The sequence below is a fragment of the Ranitomeya variabilis genome, chromosome 3 (assembly GCF_051348905.1).
Source record: "Ranitomeya variabilis isolate aRanVar5 chromosome 3, aRanVar5.hap1, whole genome shotgun sequence".
Classification (NCBI taxonomy): Eukaryota; Metazoa; Chordata; class Amphibia; order Anura; family Dendrobatidae; genus Ranitomeya; species Ranitomeya variabilis.
The window spans coordinates 172,713,604-172,725,994 of record NC_135234.1 but is presented as its reverse complement, the minus strand read 5'-3'; the positions used below and the strand labels follow the sequence as shown (position 1 = coordinate 172,725,994).

The 12,391-nt window shown below is 44.6% G+C and overlaps 1 protein-coding gene across 2 annotated transcripts in view; it reads right to left on the bottom strand.

Annotated features, from left to right (window-relative positions):
• The window catches only part of CD53 (CD53 molecule), a 58,964-nt gene that overhangs the window by 44,021 nt on the left and 2,552 nt on the right, over window positions 1–12,391 (bottom strand). The window contains exon 1 of one of the 2 annotated variants that reach the window (XM_077299484.1): window positions 10,953–11,022. The exons of the other annotated variant lie outside the window; for it this stretch is intronic. Coding sequence (XP_077155599.1) covers window positions 10,953–10,971 — 19 coding nt within the window. The 5' untranslated portion in view covers window positions 10,972–11,022. Of the gene's footprint in view, window positions 1–10,952; window positions 11,023–12,391 lie in introns of those variants that run through there. 2 annotated transcript variants of the gene reach the window in all.

The window sequence follows — 12,391 nt, the reverse complement described above, 5'->3', positions numbered from 1 at the left end:
ACTACTTTTTAGTAGTAATATTAAAAATATATTAATAGTAATATTAAAAATATGACATCTTGAAAATTCTCTTTAGCCTGACTTATATTTTCTCAATTAAAGAAAAATAAGTCTGTAGATTTAAATGTGTTGTTTCAATGTGTTCAAAGTAAAAATAAATTAAACTTAAAGGCATCAAACCATTGACAGGCTTATCTTTTGATGACCCCCACAGTGCTTTTTTAGCAGCAAGATATAAAATTTTGCTGTTCAGTCCGGAAGTTCATTACGCCATGTATATGCAGTTTCAGCTCCGAAGGGTCTGTTGTATTCCTGAACTAGCAGCATCCTCCCCTGACTGACTGACAGGTCGTTTACACTGGTACATTGGCCACTGACTTCTCATTCAGCCAGGGGAAGGTACTGCTGTTTGTGAATCCAGCAGAAGCAAAGGCGCTTGTAAGCCCATTGTCCTGTCCTAATGCACTTGACTGAACTTATAACGAAACGTCTCGCTTTTGAAGCAGCTTGTTGGGATCATAATGGGATCAACTGGCTTATCTTTTAAATATCTACACAGCCATATAAACCCATTCTTGACGTGGACAATTTTCGTTTCTGCATTTTCATTTTTCCCCCCTTCTTTTCAGAGCCATACTTTTTTATTTTATTGTCCACATATACATATGAGGGTTTGTCTTTTTCTTCCAGGAGACAAGATGTACTTTTGAATAATACCATTCATTTTACCACAAAATGTACTGGAAAACAGGTAAAAAATTCCAAGGTGAAATTGTGAACAGTAACGCAATTCTGATATTGTTTTTTGGGAATTGTTTTTACAGTGTAAATTATGTGGTAAAATGATCTCATAATATTATTCTCCTCATGAGTTTGATTACGGAGATACCAAACATGTCCAGTTTTGTTGTTATTTTAGTGACAAAAATGGAACTGTTCACAGTTTAAAGGAACTAAAGCAATGTGGACGGAAGAAAAGCACCGTTTGACTTTTTCAACATAGAATTGGCTGCAATCGAGAACGGAAGATTTGTCGCATTTGGAGAGCCTCTGATGTGCCTAAACAGTGGAACCCCCCACAAGTGAGACCATTTTGGAAACTAGTCCCCTCAAGGAACTTATCTAGATGTTTCGTTAGTAGTGTTGAGCATTCCGATACCGCAAGTATCGGGTATCGGCCGATACTTGCGGGTATCGGAATTCCAATACCGAGATCCGATACTTTTGTGGTATCGGGAATCGGTATCGGGATTAATATCAATGTGTAAAATAAAGAATTAAAATAAAAAATAGGGATATACTCACCTCTCCGGCAGCTCCTGGACTTTACCGCCGTAACCGGGAGCCGTTGTACCTAAGAATGCGCGCTTGAAGGGCCTTAGATGAGGTCACTGCGCTCTGATTGGTCCGTAGAGGTCGCGTGACCGCTACGCGACCAATCACAAAGCAGTGACGTCACCTAAGGTTTTTCAAGCGCTTGAAATACCTTAGAAGACGTCACTGCTTTGTGATTGGTCGCGTAGCGGTCACGCGACCGCTACGCGACCAATCAGAAGCTGCGGACGTCTTCTAAGGTATTTCAAGCGCTTGAAAGACCTTAGGTGACATCACTGCTTTATGATTGGTTGCGTAGCGGTCACGCGACCTCTACGGACCAATCAGAGCGCAGTGACCTCATCTAAGGCCCTTCAAGCGCGCATTCTTAGGTACAACGGCTCCCGGTTACAGCGGTAAAGTCCAGGCTGGGTCGGAGGGTGAGTATATCCCTATTTTTTATTTTAATTCTTTCTTTTACACATTGATATGGATCCCAGGGCCTGAAGGAGAGTTTCCTCTCCTTCAGACCCTGGGAACCATACAGGATACTGTCCGATACTTGGTGTCCCATTGACTTGTATTGGTATCGGGTATCGGTATCGGATTAGATCCGATACTTTGCCAGTGTCGGCCGATACTTTCCGATACCGATACTTTCAAGTATCGGACGGTATCGCTCAACACTATTCGTTAGCTCCTTGAACCAACAGGTGCTTCACATAAGTTTATACCTTAGAGCCGTGCAACTTAAAAAGCAAATTTTTTCTTTAAAAATAATCTTTTAGCCCCAATTATTTTATTTTTACAAAGGTAGCAGGAGAAAATGGACACAAAAAAATGTTGTGCAAATTCTCCTGAGTACGCCGATACCTCATGTGTGGAGAAAAAACACTGTTTGGGCGTACGACTGGGCTTGGAAGGGAAGGAGCCCGTGAAGTGCCTAAACAGTGGGAACCCGCATAAGTGACCCAATTTTGGAAACTAGACTCCTCAAGGAACTTAACTAGATGTGTGGTGGTGAGTACCTTGAACCCCCAGGTGCTTCACAGAAGTTTTATAATGTAGAGCTGTGAAAATAAAAAAACACATTTTTTTCCACAAACATGATCTTTTAGCACCAAATTGTTTATTTTCTGTAGGGTAAGAGGATAATACGGACCCCAAAATATCTTCAGAAATTTCTTACTACATGTAATTGGTGACTATTTTTGAGGCACAGTGCAAAGCTCAAAAGGGAAGAAGTGCAAAGATAACAGGAAAACATGGACCCCAAAAATTTTTGTGCAATTTCTCCTGAGTATCCCGACACTGCATGTGTGGAGGAAAACCACTGTTTGGGCTCTGAATGGAAATAGCAAGGTTTGACTTTTTGAACACAAACTTGGCTTGAACTGAGAGTGGACACCATGTCGCGTTTGGAGAGCCCCTGATATGCCTAAACAGTGGAAACCCCCACAAGTGACCCCATTTTGGAAACTAGACCCCTCAAGGAAACCTATATACAAGTATAGTGATCACCTTGAACCCCAGATGCTTCATAGAAGTTTATAACATAGAGCTAAGAAAATAAAAAAATCACATTTTTATTAATTTTCTGTAGGTAACCCCAGGTAACTGGTTGTTACAGTGATGTTACCTTCCTTTCGGGGAGGGTGATATTATGCATGGAGACAAAGAGGATTCTCTTTACCAGGTAAGCACACACATGCAGCACATTCTGAATCCAGGCCAGGAGGGGGAGCTCAGGACCCGGATTCAGGGGAGCTTCCCCAGCTTTAAGTATCCTAATCTGGAGGAGGAGTTAGCCAGTTGTTCAGAGACAGTAGACAGAGTTAGCTGGTCCAAGGAGACCAAGGAGAGCAGTCTGGGAGAGACACTGAGACAGAAGGAAGTCTGTGAGGCAGACAGCAGAGCCGTGCAGCCAGGACTGAGCTGCGGATCATGGGAAGGTAGAGAACTTGAAGGTTTGTTGTATGCAGTGGAGCATTGAGGAAAGGAGCACAGGAGTGGAAAAAGGACTCAGAGGGGAACTGTGACCGGGCACCCTCAGAGCCGAAGTGCAGAAACCGGGTACCTGGAGCCCGAGGCTTTTGTGGGACTCTAAGACACATAGCTGTCATGATCTCAATGGCAAGAGAACATAGCTTCAGCATATATATAGGAACTAGCTCTTGGAAGATGGAAACTGAGCTGACCATGAACTAAACCTAACGCACAACTAGCAGTGGCCGGGTAGCATGCCTACGTTGATTCTAGATGCCCAGCACCAGCCGGAGGACTAAATAAAGCTAGCAGAGGAAAATATTAGTCCTAGCTCACCTCTAGAGAAATACCCCGAAAGGAGACAGAGGCCCCCCACATGTATTGTCGGTGAGTAAAGATGAAATAACAAACGTAGTATGAAAATAGGTTTAGCAAATTTGAGGTCCACTTACTACATAGCAGAAGACAGAAAGGACACTTTCATGGTCAGCTGAAAACCCTATCAAAACACCATCCAGAAATTACTTTAAAACTCTGGCATTAACTCATAACACCAGAGTGGCAATTCCTGTTCACAAGAGCTTTCCAGACACAGTAACGAAACTACAGCTGTGAACTGGAACAAAAATGCAAAAACAAACATGGACAAGAGTCCAACTTATCTAGTAGTTGTCTAGGAGCAGGAACAAGCACAGAGAGGCTTCTGATAACATTGTTGACCGGCAAGCAACTAACAGAGCAGCAAGGTTATATAGCGACTCCCACATCTTGATGGGAACAGGTGAACAGAGAAGATGAAGACACCAGTTCAATTCCACCAGTAGCCACCGGGGGAGCCCAGAATCCAAATTCACAACAGTACCCCCCCCTCAAGGAGGGGGCACCGAACCCTCACCAGAACCACCAGGGCGATCAGGATGGGCCCTATGAAAGGCACGAACCAGATCAGAGGCATGAACATCAGATGCATTCACCCAAGAATTATCCTCCTGGCCGTATCCCTTCCACTTGACCAGATACTGGAGTCTCCGTCTGGAAACACGAGAGTCTAAGATTTTCTCCACAACGTACTCCAACTCACCCTCAACCAACACCGGAGCAGGAGGCTCAACGGAAGGCACAACCGGTACCTCATACCTGCGCAATAATGACCGATGAAAAACGTTATGAATAGAAAAGGATGCAGGGAGGTCCAAACGGAAGGAAACAGGGTTAAGAATCTCCAATATCTTATACGGGCCGATGAACCGAGGCTTAAACTTAGGAGAAGAGACCCTCATAGGGACAAAACGAGAAGACAACCACACCAAATCCCCAACACAAAGCCGAGGACCAACACGACGGTGGCGGTTGGCAAAAAGCTGAGTCTTCTCCTGGGACAACCTCAAATTGTCCACCACCTGCCCCCAGATCTGATGCAATCTCTCCACCACAGCATCCACTCCAGGACAATCCGAAGATTCCACCTGACCAGAGGAAAATCGAGGATGAAACCCCGAATTACAGAAAAACGGGGACACCAAAGTGGCAGAGCTGGCCCGATTATTGAGAGCGAACTCCGCCAATGGCAAAAAAGCAACCCAATCATCCTGGTCAGCAGACACAAAACACCTCAGATATGTCTCCAGGGTCTGATTAATCCGCTCGGTCTGGCCATTAGTCTGAGGATGGAAAGCGGACGAAAAAGATAAATCTATGCCCATCCTAGCACAGAATGCCCGCCAAAATCTAGACACGAATTGGGTCCCTCTGTCAGAAACGATATTCTCAGGAATACCATGCAAACGAACAACATTTTGAAAAAACAGAGGAACCAACTCGGAAGAAGAAGGCAACTTGGGCAGAGGAACCAAATGGACCATCTTAGAAAAACGGTCACACACCACCCAGATGACAGACATCTTCTGAGAAACAGGCAGATCTGAAATAAAATCCATCGAGATGTGCGTCCAAGGCCTCTTAGGAATAGGCAAGGGCAACAATAATCCACTAGCCCGAGAACAACAAGGCTTGGCCCGAGCACAAACGTCACAAGACTGCACAAAGCCTCGCACATCTAGTGACAGGGAAGGCCACCAGAAGGACCTTGCCACCAAATCCCTGGTACCAAAAATGCCAGGATGACCTGCCAACGCAGAAGAATGAACCTCAGAGATGACTCTACTGGTCCAATCATCAGGAACAAACAGTTTATCAGGTGGGCAACGATCAGGTCTATCCGCCTGAAACTCCTGCAAGGCCCGCCGCAGGTCTGGAGAAACGGCTGACAATACCACTCCATCCTTAAGGATACCTGTGGGCTCAGAGTTACCAGGCGAGTCAGGCTCAAAACTCCTAGAAAGGGCATCCGCCTTAACATTCTTAGAACCCGGTAGGTATGACACCACAAAATTAAACCGAGAGAAAAATAATGACCAGCGCGCCTGTCTAGGATTCAGGCGCCTGGCGGTCTCAAGATAAATCAAATTTTTGTGGTCAGTCAATACCACCACCTGATGTCTGGCCCCCTCAAGCCAATGGCGCCACTCCTCAAAAGCCCACTTCATGGCCAAAAGCTCCCGATTCCCAACATCATAATTCCGCTCAGCGGGCGAAAATTTACGGGAAAAGAAGGCACAAGGCCTCATCACGGAGCAGTCAGAACTTTTCTGCGACAACACTGCCCCAGCTCCGATCTCAGAAGCGTCGACCTCAACCTGAAAAGGTAGAGCAACATCAGGCTGACGCAACACAGGGGCAGAGGAAAAACGGCGCTTAAGCTCCCGAAAGGCCTCCACAGCATCAGGGGACCAATCAGCAACATCAGCACCCTTCTTAGTCAAATCGGTCAATGGCTTAGCAATATCCGAAAAACCAGCAATAAATCGACGATAAAAGTTAGCAAAGCCCAAAAATTTCTGAAGACTTTTAAGAGAAGAGGGCTGCGTCCAATCACAAATAGCTTGAACCTTGACAGGATCCATTTCAATGGAAGAGGGGGAAAAAATATATCCCAAAAAGGAAATCCTCTGTACCCCAAAAACACACTTAGAACCCTTCACACACAAAGAATTAGACCGCAAAACCTGAAAAACCCTCCTGACTTGCTGGACATGAGAGTCCCAGTCATCCGAAAAAATCAGAATATCATCCAGATACACAATCATAAATTTATCCAAATAATCGCGAAAAATATCATGCATAAAGGACTGGAAAACTGACGGAGCATTTGAAAGACCAAAAGGCATCACCAAATACTCAAAGTGGCCCTCGGGCGTATTAAATGCGGTTTTCCACTCATCCCCCTGCCTGATTCGCACCAAATTATACGCCCCACGAAGGTCAATCTTAGAGAACCACTTGGCCCCCTTTATGCGAGCAAACAAATCAGTCAGCAACGGCAATGGGTATTGATATTTAACAGTGATCTTATTCAAAAGCCGATAATCAATACATGGTCTCAAAGAGCCGTCTTTTTTTGACACAAAGAAAAAACCGGCTCCTAAGGGAGATGACGATGGACGAATATGTCCCTTTTCCAAGGACTCCTTTATATATTCTCGCATAGCAGCATGTTCAGGCACAGACAAATTAAATAAACGACCCTTTGGGTATTTACTACCCGGGATTAAATCTATGGCACAATCGCACTCTCGGTGCGGAGGTAACGAACCAAGCTTGGATTCTTCAAAGACGTCACAATAGTCAGACAGGAACTCAGGAATTTCAGAGGGAATAGATGATGAAATGGAAACCACAGGTACATCCCCATGAGTCCCCTTACATCCCCAGCTCAACACAGACATAGCTCTCCAGTCGAGGACTGGGTTGTGAGATTGCAGCCAAGGCAATCCTAGCACCAAATCATCATGTAGATTATACAACACCAGAAAGCGAATAATCTCCTGGTGATCCGGATTAATACGCATAGTTACTTGTGTCCAGTATTGTGGTTTATTATTAGCCAATGGGGTGGAGTCAATCCCCTTCAGAGGAATAGAAGTCTCCAAAGGCTCTAAATCATACCCACAGCGTTTGGCAAAGGACCAATCCATAAGACTCAAAGCGGCGCCAGAGTCGACATAGGCGTCCGTGGTAATAGATGACAAAGAGCAAATCAGGGTCACAGATAGAATAAACTTAGACGGTAAGGTGCAAATGGAAACAGATTTATCAAGCTTTTTAGTGCGCTTAGAGCATGCTGATATAACATGAGTAGAATCACCACAATAGAAACACAACCCATTTTTCCGTCTAAAATTCTGCCGCTCGCTTCGGGACAGAATTCTATCACACTGCATACTCTCTGGCGACTTCTCAGTGGACACCGCCAGATGGTGCACTGGTTTGCGCTCCCGCAAACGCCTATCGATCTGAATAGCCATTGTCATGGACTCATTCAGACCCGCAGGCACAGGGAACCCCACCATAACATCCTTAATGGCATCAGAGAGACCCTCTCTGAAAGTCGCCGCCAGGGCGCACTCATTCCACTGAGTAAGCACAGACCATTTACGGAATCTTTGGCAGTAAATTTCCGCTTCATCTTGCCCCTGAGATAGGGACATCAAAGTTTTTTCTGCCTGAAGCTCCAAATGAGGTTCGTCATAAAGCAACCCCAAGGCCAGAAAAAACGCATCCACATTGAGCAACGCAGGATCCCCTGGTGTCAATGAAAAAGCCCAGTCTTGAGGGTCGCCCCGGAGCAAGGAAATCACAATCCTGACCTGCTGTGCAGGGTCTCCGGCAGAGCGAAATTTCAAGGACAAAAATAATTTGCAATTATTTCGAAAATTCTGAAACCCAGATCTATTCCCCGAGAAAAATTCCGGCAAAGGAATTCTCGGCTCAGATACAGGTGCATGACAAACAAAGTCTTGCAAATTTTGTACCTTCGTGGCGAGATTATTCAAACCTGCAGTTACACTCTGAAGATCCATTGCAAACAGGTGGACACAGAGCCATTCAAAGATTAGAAGGAGAGAAAAAAAAAAAAAAAAAATTTCAGCAGACTACTTATTTCTCTCCTTTCTCAGCCAAGGATTTTAACCCTTTAGTGGGCCGGTCAAACTGTCATGATCTCAATGGCAAGAGAACATAGCTTCAGCATATATATAGGAACTAGCTCTTGGAAGATGGAAACTGAGCTGACCATGAACTAAACCTAACGCACAACTAGCAGTGGCCGGGTAGCATGCCTACGTTGATTCTAGATGCCCAGCACCAGCCGGAGGACTAAATAAAGCTAGCAGAGGAAAATATTAGTCCTAGCTCACCTCTAGAGAAATACCCCGAAAGGAGACAGAGGCCCCCCACATGTATTGTCGGTGAGTAAAGATGAAATAACAAACGTAGTATGAAAATAGGTTTAGCAAATTTGAGGTCCACTTACTACATAGCAGAAGACAGAAAGGACACTTTCATGGTCAGCTGAAAACCCTATCAAAACACCATCCAGAAATTACTTTAAAACTCTGGCATTAACTCATAACACCAGAGTGGCAATTCCTGTTCACAAGAGCTTTCCAGACACAGTAACGAAACTACAGCTGTGAACTGGAACAAAAATGCAAAAACAAACATGGACAAGAGTCCAACTTATCTAGTAGTTGTCTAGGAGCAGGAACAAGCACAGAGAGGCTTCTGATAACATTGTTGACCGGCAAGCAACTAACAGAGCAGCAAGGTTATATAGCGACTCCCACATCTTGATGGGAACAGGTGAACAGAGAAGATGAAGACACCAGTTCAATTCCACCAGTAGCCACCGGGGGAGCCCAGAATCCAAATTCACAACACATAGCAGAACCGGAGGGCACTATACTGCACTTTAACTGCCCACACCAAGCCTGAGGTACAGCAGTACTCTAAGAGCCCGGGTAATGGTAGAGACCCTATAAAAAGGCTCAAACTGCCTACCGTGCAGGCAACTGTCCCAGGACAGGAGAGAGAGGATACCTTGCCAGCAAGCTACAAGCAGCAGGGGCCTTGCCATCTTAGCGCAAAAAGGAAAGGCTTACGGACCTCACCTGGGAGAGGGATCACCTTTGCCTCCAAGCCGGCCTAACCACATCACCATCCATGCCTGGTACCCTGGACTGTGGACTACTACCATCAGTAAACCAGGTAAAGACTTTACAACTTGTGCCCTCCACTTATTTGTCAGCATGCATCATCCCTGCCACCCACATTGGGAGCCCTGGGGACCCTGCTTCACAGCGTCACCAGGTAATACCCTGACCCACCAATGTATTTGTAGCCCACTGTTCTCTATGACATATGACCCTGGTATTTTCCAGGGTGCCGGCTTACATTATGCATTTTTCTGCAGAGGCCCTTTACCTCCAGCCCCCTTGCTAACTGTGCAATCCTGTCCCTGCTACGGCCAGAGAACTCTCAGGTGGAGTCTCTTACTAGGTACATTACAAGGTAACATTTCATGATGCCTTTCCCTATGCACTACTTATGTATGCCTTAAACTTGATAGCACTCAGACATTTGATTTGCACTATATATCTCTTCACAGAGGTCTTCCACCTGCAGCCTTATTGTAGTTAATGCTACCTATTTACCTGTATTGCCAGAGAAATCTTACAATAGTCCCACATTAACAGCAGCGCAAGGTAATACCCTTTATAACCATTTTCTACTTTCACTCCTGTACTGTACGTACACAGTCTAACTTGGTACATCTATAACAGAGTACACCTGTAATACTACGGACCCACCAACCAATGAGCATTCCCTACGAGGATAATATTTCTCCTTATCTACTGACCTTACCAGGTAATACCATATAGTACTGCCTATTACACTTCTATGCTGGCCATGCCCTAATCGGGTGCATCCTCTACAGGTTCCATCCTGCGGCACAATAGGACTATTGCAATTTGTTCTGGGCCACTACTATACCATTTAGTACCCTTACCAGCTTTGACAGGTACAACTTCCGGCACCTTTACTGTACATGACCCTCCATGTGTTTTGTTTTACCATACATTCATTTCCTCCTATATATTCCTGACAGATTATATCTACGGTACCACTAAGCAGGGCTATCAGTCTATTATAAATAAAATATTATGCAAGGTAATTTTCTCAATATTTGGCTTTAGGTTGTCTTACATTTATAGCCCCTACTAACATTATTTATTCTTTATAGATTTTCTATATGCTACAAGGATACTTTTCGTGCTACACCACTATTCACCTTGCTAAGGTAAACCTCACCCCGGTATCTTCTCGTGCCTACCGTCCTTTGAACTACTATGAGATCACCTCCAATCACGCGGAACGCCACTCTCACCTACAACGGGGGGATTCCTCTCACCCGTGACAGGAGGCAATACCTGTAAAATGCTATGTCTTGTATATATGTATATATATTTATATATGTTTATGTTTATGTTTCTTTCTCCCTCGGGTTTTGTGTGCTACAATTGTGAACAGAATGATCTTTGTATGTATACTCGTGTTGTACAATTGTTAATATATGTTTTGTTCTTTTCATTGACCACTTGACAAAGACTCGGGAAGAGTCGAAACGTTGTCAGTTTGACTTCTGGTCGCATTTTTGCACTGTTGAATAATAAATCTATAGCACTTCAATAAATTCAAAAAATTTTTTTCATATGATACCCTTAGAGTGTGCGGTGTATTAAATTTAGTCTCACCTGTGGGAAGCGTCACCATCCAGCTGCCATACCATCACCCCAGAGGACCCCTTTAAGTGGCGTGGGTCCCTACTGACAGAAAACCACAGATGGCGTCACGAATAGACTTTAATACCAAATTCCCTAAAGGACCGTTCCCCTTTAATTGGGCGCCCAGGGCCACGAACCGGGTCGTAGCCACGTGACATCCCCTTTAAGACCGGACCCGGTACCGAGTACCCCACTGCCCTGGTGGGCGACTCATAACAGGAGAAAATGGACCCAAAAATTTGTTGTGAAATTTCTCCCTACATGTAATTGGGAACTACTTTTGAGGCACAGTGCAAAGCTTAAAAGGGAAGAAGTGCCATATTATTGTGCTGATTTTACTGTTATGGTTTGGGGGTGCTATGACCCACAGGTAGAGTCCCCATAAGTGACCCAATTTTACAAACTAAACCTCTCAAAGAATTCATCTAGGGGTGCAGTGATCATATTGACACCACATGTGTGTCACAGAATTTTATATCATTGGGCAGTGATGAAAAAATAATTACATTTTTACCACAAAAATTTTGTTTTAGCTCCAGATTTTACATTTTCACACACGAATGGGTAAAAATGGCACCGAAATATGTCCCACAATTTCTGCTGAATGTAGAAATACACCATGCGGGGTTGAACAGTACTGATCAGCCACATGACGAGACTCGGGAGGGGCAGAGCACTGTTTGCCTCCTGAAGCGCAGATATTCCTAGAATTGTTTGAGACTCCATATACAGAGCCCCTAAGCGCTAGAAGAGCAGAATGCCCCCTCAAGACACCCCATTTTGGAAATTATACCCTTGCCAAACATGTGGATGCTAAAGATGGTTTATGCCCACTTTGGCTTAGAAGGGAGGGCGGCATTTGAATTTGGAAGCACAGAATTCGCTAAATTTTTTTTGGAGGGGGCGAGGAGCCATTTTGCTCTGTCAGAACCTTTGTACTACCAGTATCATGGAAGCCCCTATACTTCCGTGAACAGATGACGAACTGGAGTGGGGACTTTCTTTTTTTGTGGATTGAGTTGAAGCTTTTATCGGGAACATTTTTCATAAGGTTTGGGATCACATTTATCCGGTGCTCTATGGTGGGCACTTACTTTGGGGTTGCCATTTAAATCTTTGAGTGACATGATGCAGATGAAACCCTCAATCACTATAATGAGACAATGAGACTTTTCAAAAGTGCACAAAACTGTGGCTGATCAAGTTTTTATGCACACCTAAAAAGATGGACACCGCCGGATCACAGGTCAGATGGAGTCAACAGTGCCTCCATCTGCCTCGTTATAGGGAATCTTCCACTGGGGGTTCCATCTGAATCACATATTTCAAAGAGTTACATGGAAACCCCAGTGTAAGCGCTCAGAGTAGGCGGATGATAAATGTGCACCAAGCCTTACTGAGATCTTTGG